Source organism: Salarias fasciatus, chromosome 23 (assembly GCF_902148845.1).
Source record: "Salarias fasciatus chromosome 23, fSalaFa1.1, whole genome shotgun sequence".
In the NCBI taxonomy this organism is placed as follows: Eukaryota; Metazoa; Chordata; class Actinopteri; order Blenniiformes; family Blenniidae; genus Salarias; species Salarias fasciatus.
In genome coordinates this window covers 21,660,411-21,674,350 of record NC_043766.1, presented here as the reverse complement: position 1 = coordinate 21,674,350, position 13,940 = coordinate 21,660,411, and the positions used below count along the sequence as shown (strand labels likewise).

Below are 13,940 nucleotides of genomic sequence, written 5' to 3'. Positions count from 1 at the left end.
TCTTTTTCTTTTTTTTTTTTTTTGACAAAAAAGAATTTTATCCCTCCATCTCAGCGTTTGCAGCTATATCACATCCATACTGCGGGGTCCCTGCATATAGGCACCAACCTATCGATGCATCTCCTGATCCATACATACTTTGACATTGATGGATTGCTGAACTGGATTGACATCAGCGAGCAGTAAGTTTCATCCAGAAGTTAGTAAAGGCGTGAAACATGGGAGTTTATGGGAGGGGAGTTTGATTTTCGTGGCCTGGATCCGTGGAGCAAAGATGCAGAAACGGTCAAAGCCAGAGGCTATAGTGGAGTTAAACTCAGACAGATTCACTTTGTAACATTTTTCTGAAGAAAAAAAAAGTCGTCTAACTTGCTAAAGCAAAAAAAAAAAGTTTGTAGATGCAAGTTTGACGGTGAGAATGGACAGAAAAGTGTAACTGTTCACTTTCAGATTTTAGAGGATGCGTTCAGCTTTAAATTTATTAATGAGCCTAATGTATCAGCATCTAAACAATATGTGGCCGTTGAATGGGTTGTGGGTACAAACATCAAAATCAAATCATTGGCATCAAAATCATTCAGTCTCGGTCCTTAGTGGGGGACAAGTAAAGGCTCATGTTCATTTTGTTAATTCACACACACACACACACACACACACACACACACACACACACACACACACACACACACACATATATATATATATATATATATATATATATATATATATATATATATCTATATATATATATATATATATATATACATATATATGTTTACGTGTCATGTATCAGAAATGTTTAACCTTTTACCGGAGCAATCACACGTGTTCCTGGCGCCAAGTCAAACAGTTTATCAGGAAAAACAAAGGAGCGGGTCCCTCTTATCCGCCCGAGTGCAAATGTTGCACACCGCTGTAGTTCAGCGTTTATCTACTGCGTCTATACAATCCTTTCTCAAGAAGTTGAGGGTCAGTTTGCAACACCAACAACCCGTGACACGCGCGGGGCCAGTGACGTCACATTGGCCCCAGACAGAGTGCACGAGTGCGAGGATATACCGCGGGGGCGCGCACTTGCGCACAGGCTCGGTCTGGCGTGGACACGAGCACGGGCACGTCAATATACACACAGCGCGCGCAGCAGCGCTCTGGGTATAGTGAAAGGTGCTCAACAGCGAAAGAAATCCGGGCAGGCGCAACACCTTCACACAGCGAGCTGAGATTTGCGGCGGTGTTTGTGTGGCGGCCGGGACACCGATCTTTTTAAACCATGCTGGATTGAGTGCAAGAGAGGCAACTACAATCAATGGCTTGGGTTTGAAATCGTTCAAAATTTATCGGAAAGGAGTGTGAGATAGAGCGACAGTGGGAGAGGGAGAGAGAGAGGGGGAGCAGCGAGAGAGCGAGCGAGAGAGAGGCGAGAGGGGTGGAAATAAAGATTCCTTTCAACGATGGAGCTTACAATGGAAAACATCGGAAATCTGCACGGTGTGTCTCACTCCCATCAAACGAGCGACTTAATGAACTCCCCTCACGCGCGCCAGTCGTCGGCGTCGCATCGGAACTTGGTGTCGCATGGACGGTCAGCTATGGTGTCCAGCATGGCCTCGATACTGGAGGGAGCAGGGGACTACCGCACAGACCACGCTTTGTCTGGCCCCCTGCATCCTGCGATGACCATGTCGTGCGACTCCGGGATGAGCCTGAGCAGCACCTACACCACTCTGACGCCTCTGCAGCACCTGCCCCCCATATCCACCGTTTCGGAGAAATTTCACCATCCCCACCCTCATGCTCACCACCATCCGGCGCACCAGAGACTCACAGCTGGGAACGTCAGTGGCAGCTTCACCCTGATGAGGGACGACCGAAGCCTCGCCTCTATGAGTAACCTCTACGGCCACTATCCTAAAGACATGTCCGGCATGGGGCAGCCCCTGTCTCCTCTGTCTAACGGTCTGGGGTCTTTGCACAGCTCACAGCAAACTCTCAGCGCCTACGGCCCAGGTGCTCACCTCTCCAACGACAAGATGCTCTCCTCCGGGGGATTTGAGTCCCACGCAGCCATGTTGTCCCGGGGTGAGGAGCACCTTGCCAGGGGTCTCGGGGGCCACGGGGCCGGGCTCATGACATCCTTGAACGGCATACACCATCACAGCCATCCACACTCTCAGGCAAACGGGTCCATGCTGTCAGACAGGGACAGGCAGACGGTGGTGGGAGGCGGACAAGGAGGTGGGTCAGGCCAGGTTGAGGAGATAAACACCAAAGAGGTGGCACAGCGAATAACAGCAGAGCTCAAGCGCTACAGCATCCCCCAGGCCATCTTTGCTCAGAGGATCTTGTGCCGGTCCCAGGGAACTCTGTCTGACCTGCTGAGGAATCCTAAACCTTGGAGTAAACTCAAGTCTGGCCGGGAGACGTTCAGGAGGATGTGGAAGTGGCTCCAGGAGCCCGAGTTTCAGCGGATGTCAGCGCTCAGGCTTGCAGGTGAGTGAGGAGACAGCTCCCAACCTGAGTGATGTGGAGGGATCAATTAGAAGTCAATGTGGCGAGACTGTCAATAGATGCTCAAACAGACATTACTAGAAGTTATTAGTCGATTGTATCGAGTTAAACTTCATCATGACAGTTGGGGTGTTAAATGTTGAGAGAATCTATATTTTGATTGATGCCACAATACACAATAGTATGTAAACAGTGGCTGGTTACTTACTTATCTGTGTGGTAAACAAGAGAAAAGTTTTAGAAACAACCCATGTGCCGACGTATGATGTCCATGCACTAACAGAATGAATGTTTGAGGTGTTTTGTGTGGGAAAATCCAAAAATATGACACACATGCGCCCACATAAACACAGGGGCTAAAAAAAGTTAATAAAAGTAGACTGGAGTTAATCGCGCATCCCAGTCAATTAGTTGAGTTAACCATACACTTTGTTATTGGGGTAATTCCAATATATACTTGTGTTTATCAAGCAAACGTAAAACTTTGGCACTTCCTCTGTCAAAAAGTGTGTCTTTGCAAACAAGGATCGTCTGAGGCCTGGCCAAAGAGCCGGGGGAGCATGACCTCCAGTGGATCAATATTTCAGGTCCAGGCGTCCCCTTTTAGAGTAGCGCGCTGATAAATGATCGATTTGGATCTGAAATACAGGGACACAAACAGATGCGTCTTTCTCTGGCCTGTGTTGTCTCATCTGCACTTCTTTCCAAATTTAATATAAGGCCCGTTAAGGCATTTTGTAGATAAGGAATTGTGATTGTTGAAGTGTTACCGGCTCTGTGAACACAGTCATTCCAAACACACTATCAGAGAACTCCACATTTGTCATCGGACTGTGACACAAACCTTTGCAATCTCCCCATTGTTTTTTTTTTTTTTTATGCTTTATCCCTCTGCTTATCTCAGTGTGATTTGAACATGCATCCTGGCCCCTGTTAAACAGTTTATCACCTCCAACGTGATTAACGGAACGTAAATAAAAAGTAGAGAGGAACTGTGGTTAAAACCAAGTCGTGAACAAAAGGTCCCATCTCATTGATGTTTGTGTAAAGGCCCTGTTCAGACGTCCAGTTCCTCCAAACGTCAATCAGCGCTTCTGTGTCGTATTTCAGTGAACGGTTCAATTAAGCAGATATAGTGGCATATTTTAGTTCCAGTCAATGCCCTATTGAAAAGCACTTAATGGCATGTAAATTGTTCCTTTGCGTATTTAGTGGGGTTCTGGTAAATAAAGATTTAAACACTCCACAATTGTCTCTTTAAGTGCCACTGCTGTTAAAGCTAATTGGGCTGTGGGGTTTTATATCTTCCACACCCGGCACCAGGATAAAAAAAAAAACAAAAAACAATTCAGCCGATGTGCTACAGTGGCACAGTCCCGTGCGATGTACACCTACTGTATATGTATATTTTAATACGGTCAGGCAGGTCCGGGTTTGGTTACAGACGTACAGGTGTATGTATTCACACTTGGTGTGTGTGTGTGTGTGTGTGTGTGTGTGTGTGTGTGTGTGTGTGTGTGTGTGTGTGTGTGTGTGTGTGTGTGTGTGTGTGTGTGTGTACAATTTAACCCAGTGGAGATGGGATGTCTAGAAACGCAGGGCTTACATTTCTGATAAATACACTTGTTTTTCGTCCAATAAGCAGGGAATTTCAAGTTTGCTCTGTTGTGCATGAACCTGCTGGCAAAGTTGATATCACAGAAACGCCAGTTGCAGAAAACGACAAATGGCTACTATGTAAATGCAGGGAGCAACATTTTACTTATTGCATTTAAAATCACAATTATCCTCGGTGGGCATGTGGGCTGGGAGTGGGAGTTGGGGAGGGGGTTGTGATGCTGAAAGTGAGGCTAGGCCATACTCGCTCGGCCACATCAATCAATAAATTCAAATTACTATTCCAAATTCATCACAGTCACACAAATCAATGCAGCTGCCCTGCTTAGCTAATGCGAAAATGCCAGTGTCTGCACACACACACACACACACACACACACACACACACACACACACACACACGCTCACACGCGGCAATCCACTCTTGAAAGGAAAAACATAGCAGAGACTGGCCTGTTTGGGGGTGGCGGGTATGGGGGGATTTGTGTCCTTCACGCTTAACATCTTCTAATGCAACGGGGACGCAAACATGGCCAAAAGGCACATGTATGATGCGACTGCCGTACAAAAACACAGCCTCACTGTAAAGCTGTGAGCATAAGGAAGACGCAGGCAAATAGAGGTTTGGGGGGCATTTAAAGATCGCATTAACGATAAAAACAATTCGTCTTTGCATCTGTGTTGAATTCCACACTCTATCTCAATGTATTTGGTGGGATCAATACAGCCCTGATCGATAAGGATAGCCAGTGCATCTATCAATTATCCCGCCTCAGCACTCTCTCCCATTGGTCTCTCCCCTGGAGCAGAGGGGGGAAGGCGGGAGCCGGAAAAGGTCGGGAAACGGGACAGCTGTTTTATAAATATATGCTTAAAACGCCCATCCACTCTTCCTCCCGGTTAAAAAAGAGCACGGTTGATTTTGCGACCAAGAACCTTTTCAGGTCATATACTCGTTTACTTTGTTAGACTTTGTGCTGAACAACAGAATATTTCTAACGACGTTTAAAATTACACGATTTGTTGCATGGACGCTTTTTTGTTTTCCCACTCGACTTTTGCTGCTATGCATTTATTTCATGATGTGCCATGGTATGTTAAGGTCCCTTTTCGGCACGAAAAGCGCAGTATAGTTCATTACCATCTGAATGGCCGGGGCACGTGCCAGGGAGTGCAGGTCAAGACCCACAGGACACGGAGGAAAAACATTGTTGAGAAGGAGGGTGGGAGGCTTCTATTCATGTTTCAATAGACTACACGCAGTTTACACAGGCCTAATCCTGGAGCAATCATCTCGCACCATCCCCCAACCCCTCCACACTTTGGCCATGAGTATCAGTGCCTCCATTTTCTTTGGCAGTCATAATCTGTGTTATGATGACCCATTTGTTTTCCTTGTGAGTGATTCATTTGTGGCAATAAACTTACAATTTTAAAATACTTCGATGTTTCAATCAGACAAGTATAGGAGAAAATAATTTATCTGCAAAATTATTAATTCATAAGTGTGTAGTGTGCAATAAAGTTGCAGGTAGTGTAGGGTTTTATTTCTGAAAAGTCTATTCGGTCCGTTTTCTAGTTGTGTTAGTAATGTCGCTGTCCAGGGTGCTGAAATATCCACACTCAGGACCTTGTCTCTATTTTGAGGACAGTTCAAGGTGGTGAACTGGAGTTTTACCAATAAATACTTAATAGCATTCTTGTAAGCCCTAAACACCATTATTTCATCCAACAGCTTTCACCCATCGATCAATATTACAATCCACAATCGCGTCAATCACACCATCCTGCATCCTACTTTCCAGTCCAGCACGAAGCCCACCAGGGTTTCCGGTTAAATCACATCTCTGACTTCTTTTATAAGCTACAAACTGAACCTCGTGGTTATCTCAGGATCCTCTACAAAACATGCTGATGCATCTAAAATTAGTAATGAGCGGTGCCATTTTTGTTCATTCTAGACTGGATAATGGGTTTAATTGGGTAGGGCATTAAAATGATTGATGCCAGATAATCTAAAACTTGATTTTTTCATGAAGGGATGGCTTGATGTTGGCCTGCGAAATGATCGATTGGTACTTTAATAATTGATGTATGAGGGGAAGATAGGGGAGTAAACAGTGCAGCTGTGGTTTCGCAGCCTCGTTGTTCGTTAAGTACAGCAACGTGTGATGTAAGTACTGATGCACGCGTGTACAAGCATCGCCTTTGCAATCCCCTGGTGGGAGAGCAACAGTCATTTTCTTGAGGTTATACCCCGAGGCTGTTTTGTTTAAATCCCTCGTTCAGTGTGTAGGTCAGTCCACATGAAATGCCTTGCATCATTATTTGTAACAAAGTATGAGGAATTCAGTTTTATGATAAGGTAAAAATGCATTAAATGTGCAGAAATTGTGGCGTAGCATGCACAAACTATTGATCTGAAAGAACACGGGAGGCATAAACGGATGAGAACTTTCCAAAACTATAACATGGATTTGTCCACTGTATCTAGATAACTGCAACTATAAGCTTCACCTTATAATTCAGATTTTTTTCAACCAATGCGCTGCGTCCCAACATACCATGTGACAGTATAGCAGCAGCTCTAGCCTGCTTACACGTCGCCTCCTCGTTTCTTCCCTCATGTATGTATGTGATCTGGATGTAGAGCGAGTCTGCGCCACATTGTTAAGGCCGATCTGGCGAGCCCTGAATCTGTATCGATTTCCATTCCCCGGCTTCTCCTTTCCATCTCTGGAGCTGCGCCATGCAGCCATGCAACCCCCTCCATCCCCACCATGCAACACCTTTTCTCACATTAACAGCTCACCTTTCCACATACACATCACAACTGCACTCATAAAGCTGCGCTCTGACACTGTGGCGGGATTCTCTGCGCGTTACACCACAACTGCCAAGTGCTGACTTGAAAACGTGAGGAGAGGTTAGTGGCTCCCCTCTATTTCTGTGATAGAGTAGGATTAGCAGCATGAGGCGACTTAAGGTTCACAGTCGTTTAACCTCTTTTTGCTCATTATACATCCCGCCCACACTTTCCCGTCCTGCACACACTGCTCTGACCACGTCGACCTTATTATTCAAAATGATGTGATTTTAATACAAATCAGATTAGTCTGACAGAGGCGGGAGCCCGCACTGTTTCCTCACATCTTCACCAATTTCTCTTAAAGTACGCACGCACGCGCGCGCGCGCCCACGGAGCTTCCAATTCACACGGGGTACGTGCTTAGCAATTATAAATGCAGTAGAGGTCTGGACGCTGTACAGTCTCGAATACCGTCTTTTCTATTTTAGATGATCAATTCCTACGCTACTCCGTCGCCCCTCGCCAAACCGGATCGATAGGAGAGAATGACCTTTAAATCAAATTGCTGGCAGAGTCAACGGCATGCACGCGGCTCGCATCAAAGGGTTAATGGCACTGCGCGCGTGCCCGTAGCTCAGGCTAAAATACAAAAAGAACAATCCAGAGACAATTAAGTGTCAATATTCCTTCTTTAGAGTCAAATGCTTGAACAGCTATATATTAAGACATGAGATGATTATGGATCTATGTGTGTGTCTCGTGAGAGTGTGACTCACCAGGAGTGGTGGTAGCTTTGCGTGAAAGTGGCAACCATCTCAGCATGTTGCTCAAGGTGTCAATGAGCTGTTATGTAACATAGGGGTGCCCCCCAAATGCGGGACTGCACCTGCCCTGAACCCGTGCAACAAATACTCAATCCCCTCTTCACGGGGGAGTTTCCGAAATATACTATTGTGACTCTGATTTTATTTCCACTTCGCCCTTTGACCTAATTTGTGGCAAATGATGGCTGCCAGTTATTTCTTAGAAAAGACGAGTATTCTTGTGGGATCAGGTAAAGGACTGGATTTTTTTGGGTGAGCAGACCCGCCACTGGTTGTAAATCAGTGTCCGGCGGCGTTGAAACAGCAGTGATTCCGCATACTCACTGCTTATCTGACGCACTGACAGGCCATCGGTTATTAAAGGCTCGATAATGGCTTGTTTAATGCGCAGGCTAAGAACACAAGGCAAGGACATTGTCCGCGCAATTAAAGAGAGGAGAGGGGGCATCCAAGCGATCACTGTAAAACCCCACCGAAAGCAAGAGAGTGTTGATGAAATCTCACATTTTTGGCTTGAAAAAGAGAAATCTTCAAGTCTCTTGTTGATTGAACCGTGCTTTATTTCTAAATTCTGAATTTAAAAAGATATATACTTGCAGTAAAGATAAACTAATAAAAAGACGACTGACTGATATTTGACTATTATTGTTGTCCTCTTTCACACAATAATTAGAAAAATATTTTTCACTACTACTACTAATGTAAATAATAATAATAATAATAATAATAATAATAATAATAATAATAATAACAATAATAATAATAATAATAATAATAATAATTCAGCCGCTATGAATAACATATCAAGGGACAGAGCAGCCTGGAGATGGGTTGGAGCCCCTGTAAGTTTTTCTACAGGGTCGATCACTACAAAACCGCAAAACACACGCACACACACACACACACACACACACACACACACACACACACACACACACACACACACACACACACACACACACACACACACACACACGGCTTATCGTACCCACAGATGCAACCCGAAACTCCGGTTGGGCAACCCCACACAGATCAACAAAGGAACAAAACGACTGTGAAATCAATTGATGAATGAATCGATGTCAGCCCGTATAGCTTTGTGTTGTATGCTATTAGATATAACGAACTGATTTAGTGATATTAAAAGAAGTGACCATTTGTTTGATTTGAGTTGAGTGAAATATTTCATTTGAAAAATTTCAGAAACATTTTCAGTCAAGTATGTAAAATTGTTGTTGTTGCTGTTGTTGTTGTTGTTGTTATTATTATTATTATTATTATTATTATTATTATTATTATTATTATTATTATTATTATTATTATTGTTGTTATTATAGGTCTTGTGTCAGGTGATTTGAAATGTTAGATGTAACTAACAAGTACAAAATAACCATTAATGAATAAAAATAGTTTCCATGTGATATAATGAAAAATAAATGACAATGAAATAAAGAAAATTACTGTGAGACTTTATAATAATCCACATTAATTTTGAATTTATGTAAAAAAAACTTTAATTTCTACAGAATTAGTCACTCAAATATACTATATATATATTCAATCTTAATATGTTTAATTTAGTCTTGTAGGGACATGATCATATGCAATTATTTCACTGCAAGTAGTTGGCATGCAAATATTTCTATTGACTGTCTACCTCATGTGATTGAGTGAGGACGGTATTGGATTGAATCTGGGAATTTTGTGAATATTGAAAAGCTGTCTGTGTCCGTGGAGAGTAAACAGGATCATCTGACTGCAGATCGGTATGATGATTCTCTTGCGACAAATAAGAAATTAGCAGAGTCGTGACAGCTCACTGGCATTTGAAGAATTTGGTAAAGTGAATATCATCATATCCTCAGAGGGAGCTTTTTGTTTGTACAGTCACTCCGTCTGCAAGTAGTTTCAATATGAAAAAAGGACACATTTCTGAGTGTCCTCTGTAATTCAAGCCATTCCTGAAGGACTAGCACTACTGATCAAAATAAAATAAAATAAAATAAAATAAAATAAAATAAAATAAAATAAAATGTCCATAATAAAAAATAAAAAAATACGAACATTGATATTTTCCAATTGTGCTTTTTTTTTTGTTTTTTTTTTTTTTACCAGTTAAAGAGAACAGTCTCTCCAAACATCCCAGTGCCAATATAGTAGTAGAATGAAATAGAATTCTGGACTGTCATTGTTTAAGAAAAAAAATTAGAGGTCAAAGTGACATGGCAAAAATATATGGAAGAGGGATAGAGTTGTCATATTTGTCTTTGTGTGTGTGTGTGTGTGTGTGTGTGTGTGTGTGTGTGTGTGTGTGGAGGGAGAGGTGTATAAATGTCAGTGATACTAAATATTCATTGTATAATTTAAATATAGAAAAAATGTTCACGAAAGTAGTTTATTTCTGTACATACAGATAAGAAGGGATGCTGGAACTCATTTTCGGTCACATCCAGTTTCTTATGTTTCAGTATCAGCAATGTTTCCTAAGACTTCTCTGAGAAGCCGTAAATGCCTTCATAAACATGAAGCGCACACCTGTTGTTTTGTGGGAAAGAAACCACAGGCCTCCCCGCCTTTTCAAAATAAGCATCATGATCATTACCGTTATCACGCATAACTGGTCAAAGCAATTATGAATGAAATCAATGGTAATCACAGATAAGAGTATCACCCTAACAATGGACGCACTCATACAAATAAATGGCACATGCAGACCAAGGCTACTATTAAACTGGCAAAATAAAAAAAAATAAAAAAAATGCAGGTTAAATTTCACACGTCTGGTTCTCTCAATCATGTGCGTAAATGGCTGAGTGCATTTAATTACCTAAAACCTCATAAGGAGCGTGATCATCACAGGCAGCAGCCTCAACTGATTATTGAATTTTCTTAGTACTGTGCAATTTCTTCGCCTCACCACTGCGTTGATAATAACACATACGGATGAAAACAGAGCTGAATAAACCCTTTTTCTTGAGTGCGTGTTTTTTTTTTTTTTTTTGCCTAATTCAGACGGACAAACGGGCGCGCGGGACTGTAGATTTTCTTTTAAATGCATATTTACAAAAGGTAAAGAAAATTCCATCGCAGGCATGACCGCGACAGTTGATACAGCAAATCTAAATAAAGGCTAAGAATCAAAAACATGTCGTGCTGCAAGAGAGCCTTGCTGGACTGAAGGGTGGGATGTGGGCGAACGTGTAACTGAGTTCAGGTTGAGTGTTATTGAAGTGTTGGAGAAGAAATGCCTCGCAGCTGAGTCGCAGGAAAAAGCAGACAAACAAATTGTGCCGCTTTATCAGTATATTAACACCAATTCTCACTCATTACATTAAGGAGTATTGAGTTGGAAGTGTGTTTTGGCCAGGCAGTGGAGAAAGAGAGCGAGAGAGAGAGAGAGAGAGAGAGAGAGAGAGAGAGAGAGAGAGAGAGAGAGAGAGAGAGAGAGAGAGAGAGAGAGCTTGGCACAGCCAAATGCCACAGTATGTAGAGGTCCGCGTGGATATTGTGCAAGTTGCCATCAATCTTCGGGGCAATAGCCCGTTGCAAAACAACAGCAGATGCGTTACTTAATAAATCGGCTGAAGTCTGATGATCAAATTACTCAATCACGTCTCTCACTATCTGGAGAAAAGTAGCAGAAGAACAAGCAGGCTGCATAGATTATTACTAAGGATGAGATTGGCTCCCAACAATGAAAAGGCTGCGGCGTGTTTTGTATATGTGTTTAAACGCGTCGAACCGTATCCGGTAAGCATGTTTATTGGTAAATTAATTCAATCAGCAGACAACGCTGACCTCGTCTGCTTTTACAGGGACCACAAACATGGCTCCGGGATCGGATTTCAAAGCAAAGGGAGAGGGGTTTTGAGCGGGACAGCCTGGGATATCCTTTATGCAGATGTGTGATCATAGTTTCATAAAACACCATGGGCACAATATTAGGCGGTTTGACTTTCTCATTATGAGCAGGAAGGGCAGTGATGATCAATAAATGATTAATGCTCAAGATGGACTCGCATGTGCGGACAGAGGGGGAGAAGGAGGAGGAGGAGGCTCACTGAAGACAGCTGTGAATATTCATCCGGAGAAAACATGAAGCAGAAGCAGGTGATCATAGTCTAGTTTCCCCTCTCAGGTTTGAGCTGCAAAGAAAGCTGGATCACTACAAGGTGCTTCCTGCTCGGTGTTCTCTCCTTTTTTTTTTTTTTTTTTTTTTTTGCGTCTGCAGCCCCTTCATGAATCTCCTCTCTGGGCTCACTCCCCCCTCCGAGGCATAATTAATTGGACGAACTGAATTTCACACACGAATTATTCACGAATCTATCGATCGATATTGAACACCCAGGGCCCTTCTCTTAACCTCGCTTGGTTTGTCGTGAAGCAAAGAATATTAATGTCATCAGTAGAAGAGAAATAGGCCTAAGTTATACCGTTTTCAGCGGAGCATAAAGGAAGAGTAAAAAAAAAAATGATAAAAATACACAAGCAGTCAGATTACAATCATAATATTTAAGAGGGTCACTCTGGTTTTTGACCAATATGACCCCAATTTTATTGGAACCGCTGCTGTAAATAATGTAAAACTTTGAAAATCAGCGAGCGCGTTTTCCAGCCTTCATGTGTGTGCGAGGCGCTTAAGGGGTTAATTTAAAGTAGGTCAGCTCCTCTGCACCAACTCCACATCTCGGGTTATAGAAATCTCATTTCTCTTTGCACGTCTATCAGCGGGGTGTGCGCCTCTGAAAACACTCAGCAGCGCGCTCGGGATCATACCCGCTCCTCATTGAGCATGCGTTTATGTCCGTCTCTCTGCTCGGTGCCTACTGTAGCTCTAAAAGCTGCAATGATCGATTTTTTTCTTTTCTACGTCGAGCTTGGTTCAGTAATCAGGGCCCCCTTCCTCACCGATCGATCGATATTGATTACTAAATCCAGCGCCTGTAGCAAAGGCAAGCGCACTATGGCGCCCCGTGCAGCCGGGCCACGGTGAGAGCGACACCTGCCGACCGAGGCGGCGCAAGGCAGGCGGTCGATGAGGCGGCAGGACGTGACTATCCGGTGGAAAGATGAGGAGAGGGACTGACTGTGTCAGCTGGATGTGTGTGCGGGTCCACTGAGAGGGCAAGCACGGCTTCCACTGACTCCACAAAGCAGCATTTCCACAAAAAACTGCGAATGTTTATTGAGGTTGTTCAGATTTCTGCTTCTCCAAATTTGTACAATATGTAGCTATACCTAAATGGATTTATAATGACTTTATTCTACATTTTCAATACGAAACAAGGAGGGCTCACTTAAACTGGCCTAATGCCAGTTTAATTAGCATGTAAAATATACAACCATACACAGTAATGCCAAAAATACTGCAACTCATAAATCTCACATATTTTTATTTTTAGTATAAACATAAATTTGTGGTAAACGGCTGGATCAAACTGGTCCAAAGCTGTGTGTGGGGAAAATAGTTCAGAGTTGTCATGGTAGTACAGGTGATCAGTCTTACTGGAAACTAAATAAGGCAATTACACATTCATCATGGATTACAAAAAAGAAAAGCTTAGAGAGATATTCTGTCAAAGTATTCATTTTATTAAGCACAGCCACAAACACATTTTTGCATGGGTTAACAAAAGTTGTGTCTTCTTAAAAGGCTACATTTGAAATTACACCTTTATTAAGAAACACAGTCATGTAGAAAACGTTAGACGTCAGCTACAAATTTCACCGGACATGAAATGTATATTATTGCAGCACTCTTTTTGTCCCAACTTATTTCACCAGTGTTATCAGAAATTCACATTAAAATTACAGTCTGAGGCTGGAGGAGGAATAGACATGTCATGGGTGTCAGCACCACACTTTGCTGCAGATTTGTACTTCAAACAGACCCGGCAAAGCTTCAGCACATGTTCAGGCTCATTGTCCTGCTGGGACATGAATCCTCTCTTTCATGAAACTTTAATCTAGAGGGGCTGCTGGATCTCTAGTGAAAATGTAACTTCCCCCTAGATCAGAGAGATTTTAACAGGAGAAGTGTCGTCATGCAAAAGAAGAGGATTCTCCCTGAAAACAATGACTAATTCTAACGAGAAGTTAAAATTAGGATTTGTTCCTGACACTACTCTGATAAGAGCCTTGCAAAAGTACAACAGAGACTCATTGATCTAATTCTCTTTCAA

General features: G+C 42.8%; 1 protein-coding gene across 1 annotated transcript in view; it reads left to right on the top strand.

The window, feature by feature from the left end:
- Positions 1 to 1,180: 1,180 nt before the first annotated feature.
- Positions 1,181 to 13,940, top strand: part of onecut3a (one cut homeobox 3a) — a 16,953-nt gene continuing 4,193 nt past the window's right edge. Inside the window, exon 1 of the mRNA XM_030083522.1 lies at positions 1,181 to 2,490. Coding sequence (XP_029939382.1) covers positions 1,452 to 2,490 — 1,039 coding nt within the window. The 5' untranslated portion in view covers positions 1,181 to 1,451. The remainder of the gene's footprint in view (positions 2,491 to 13,940) is intronic.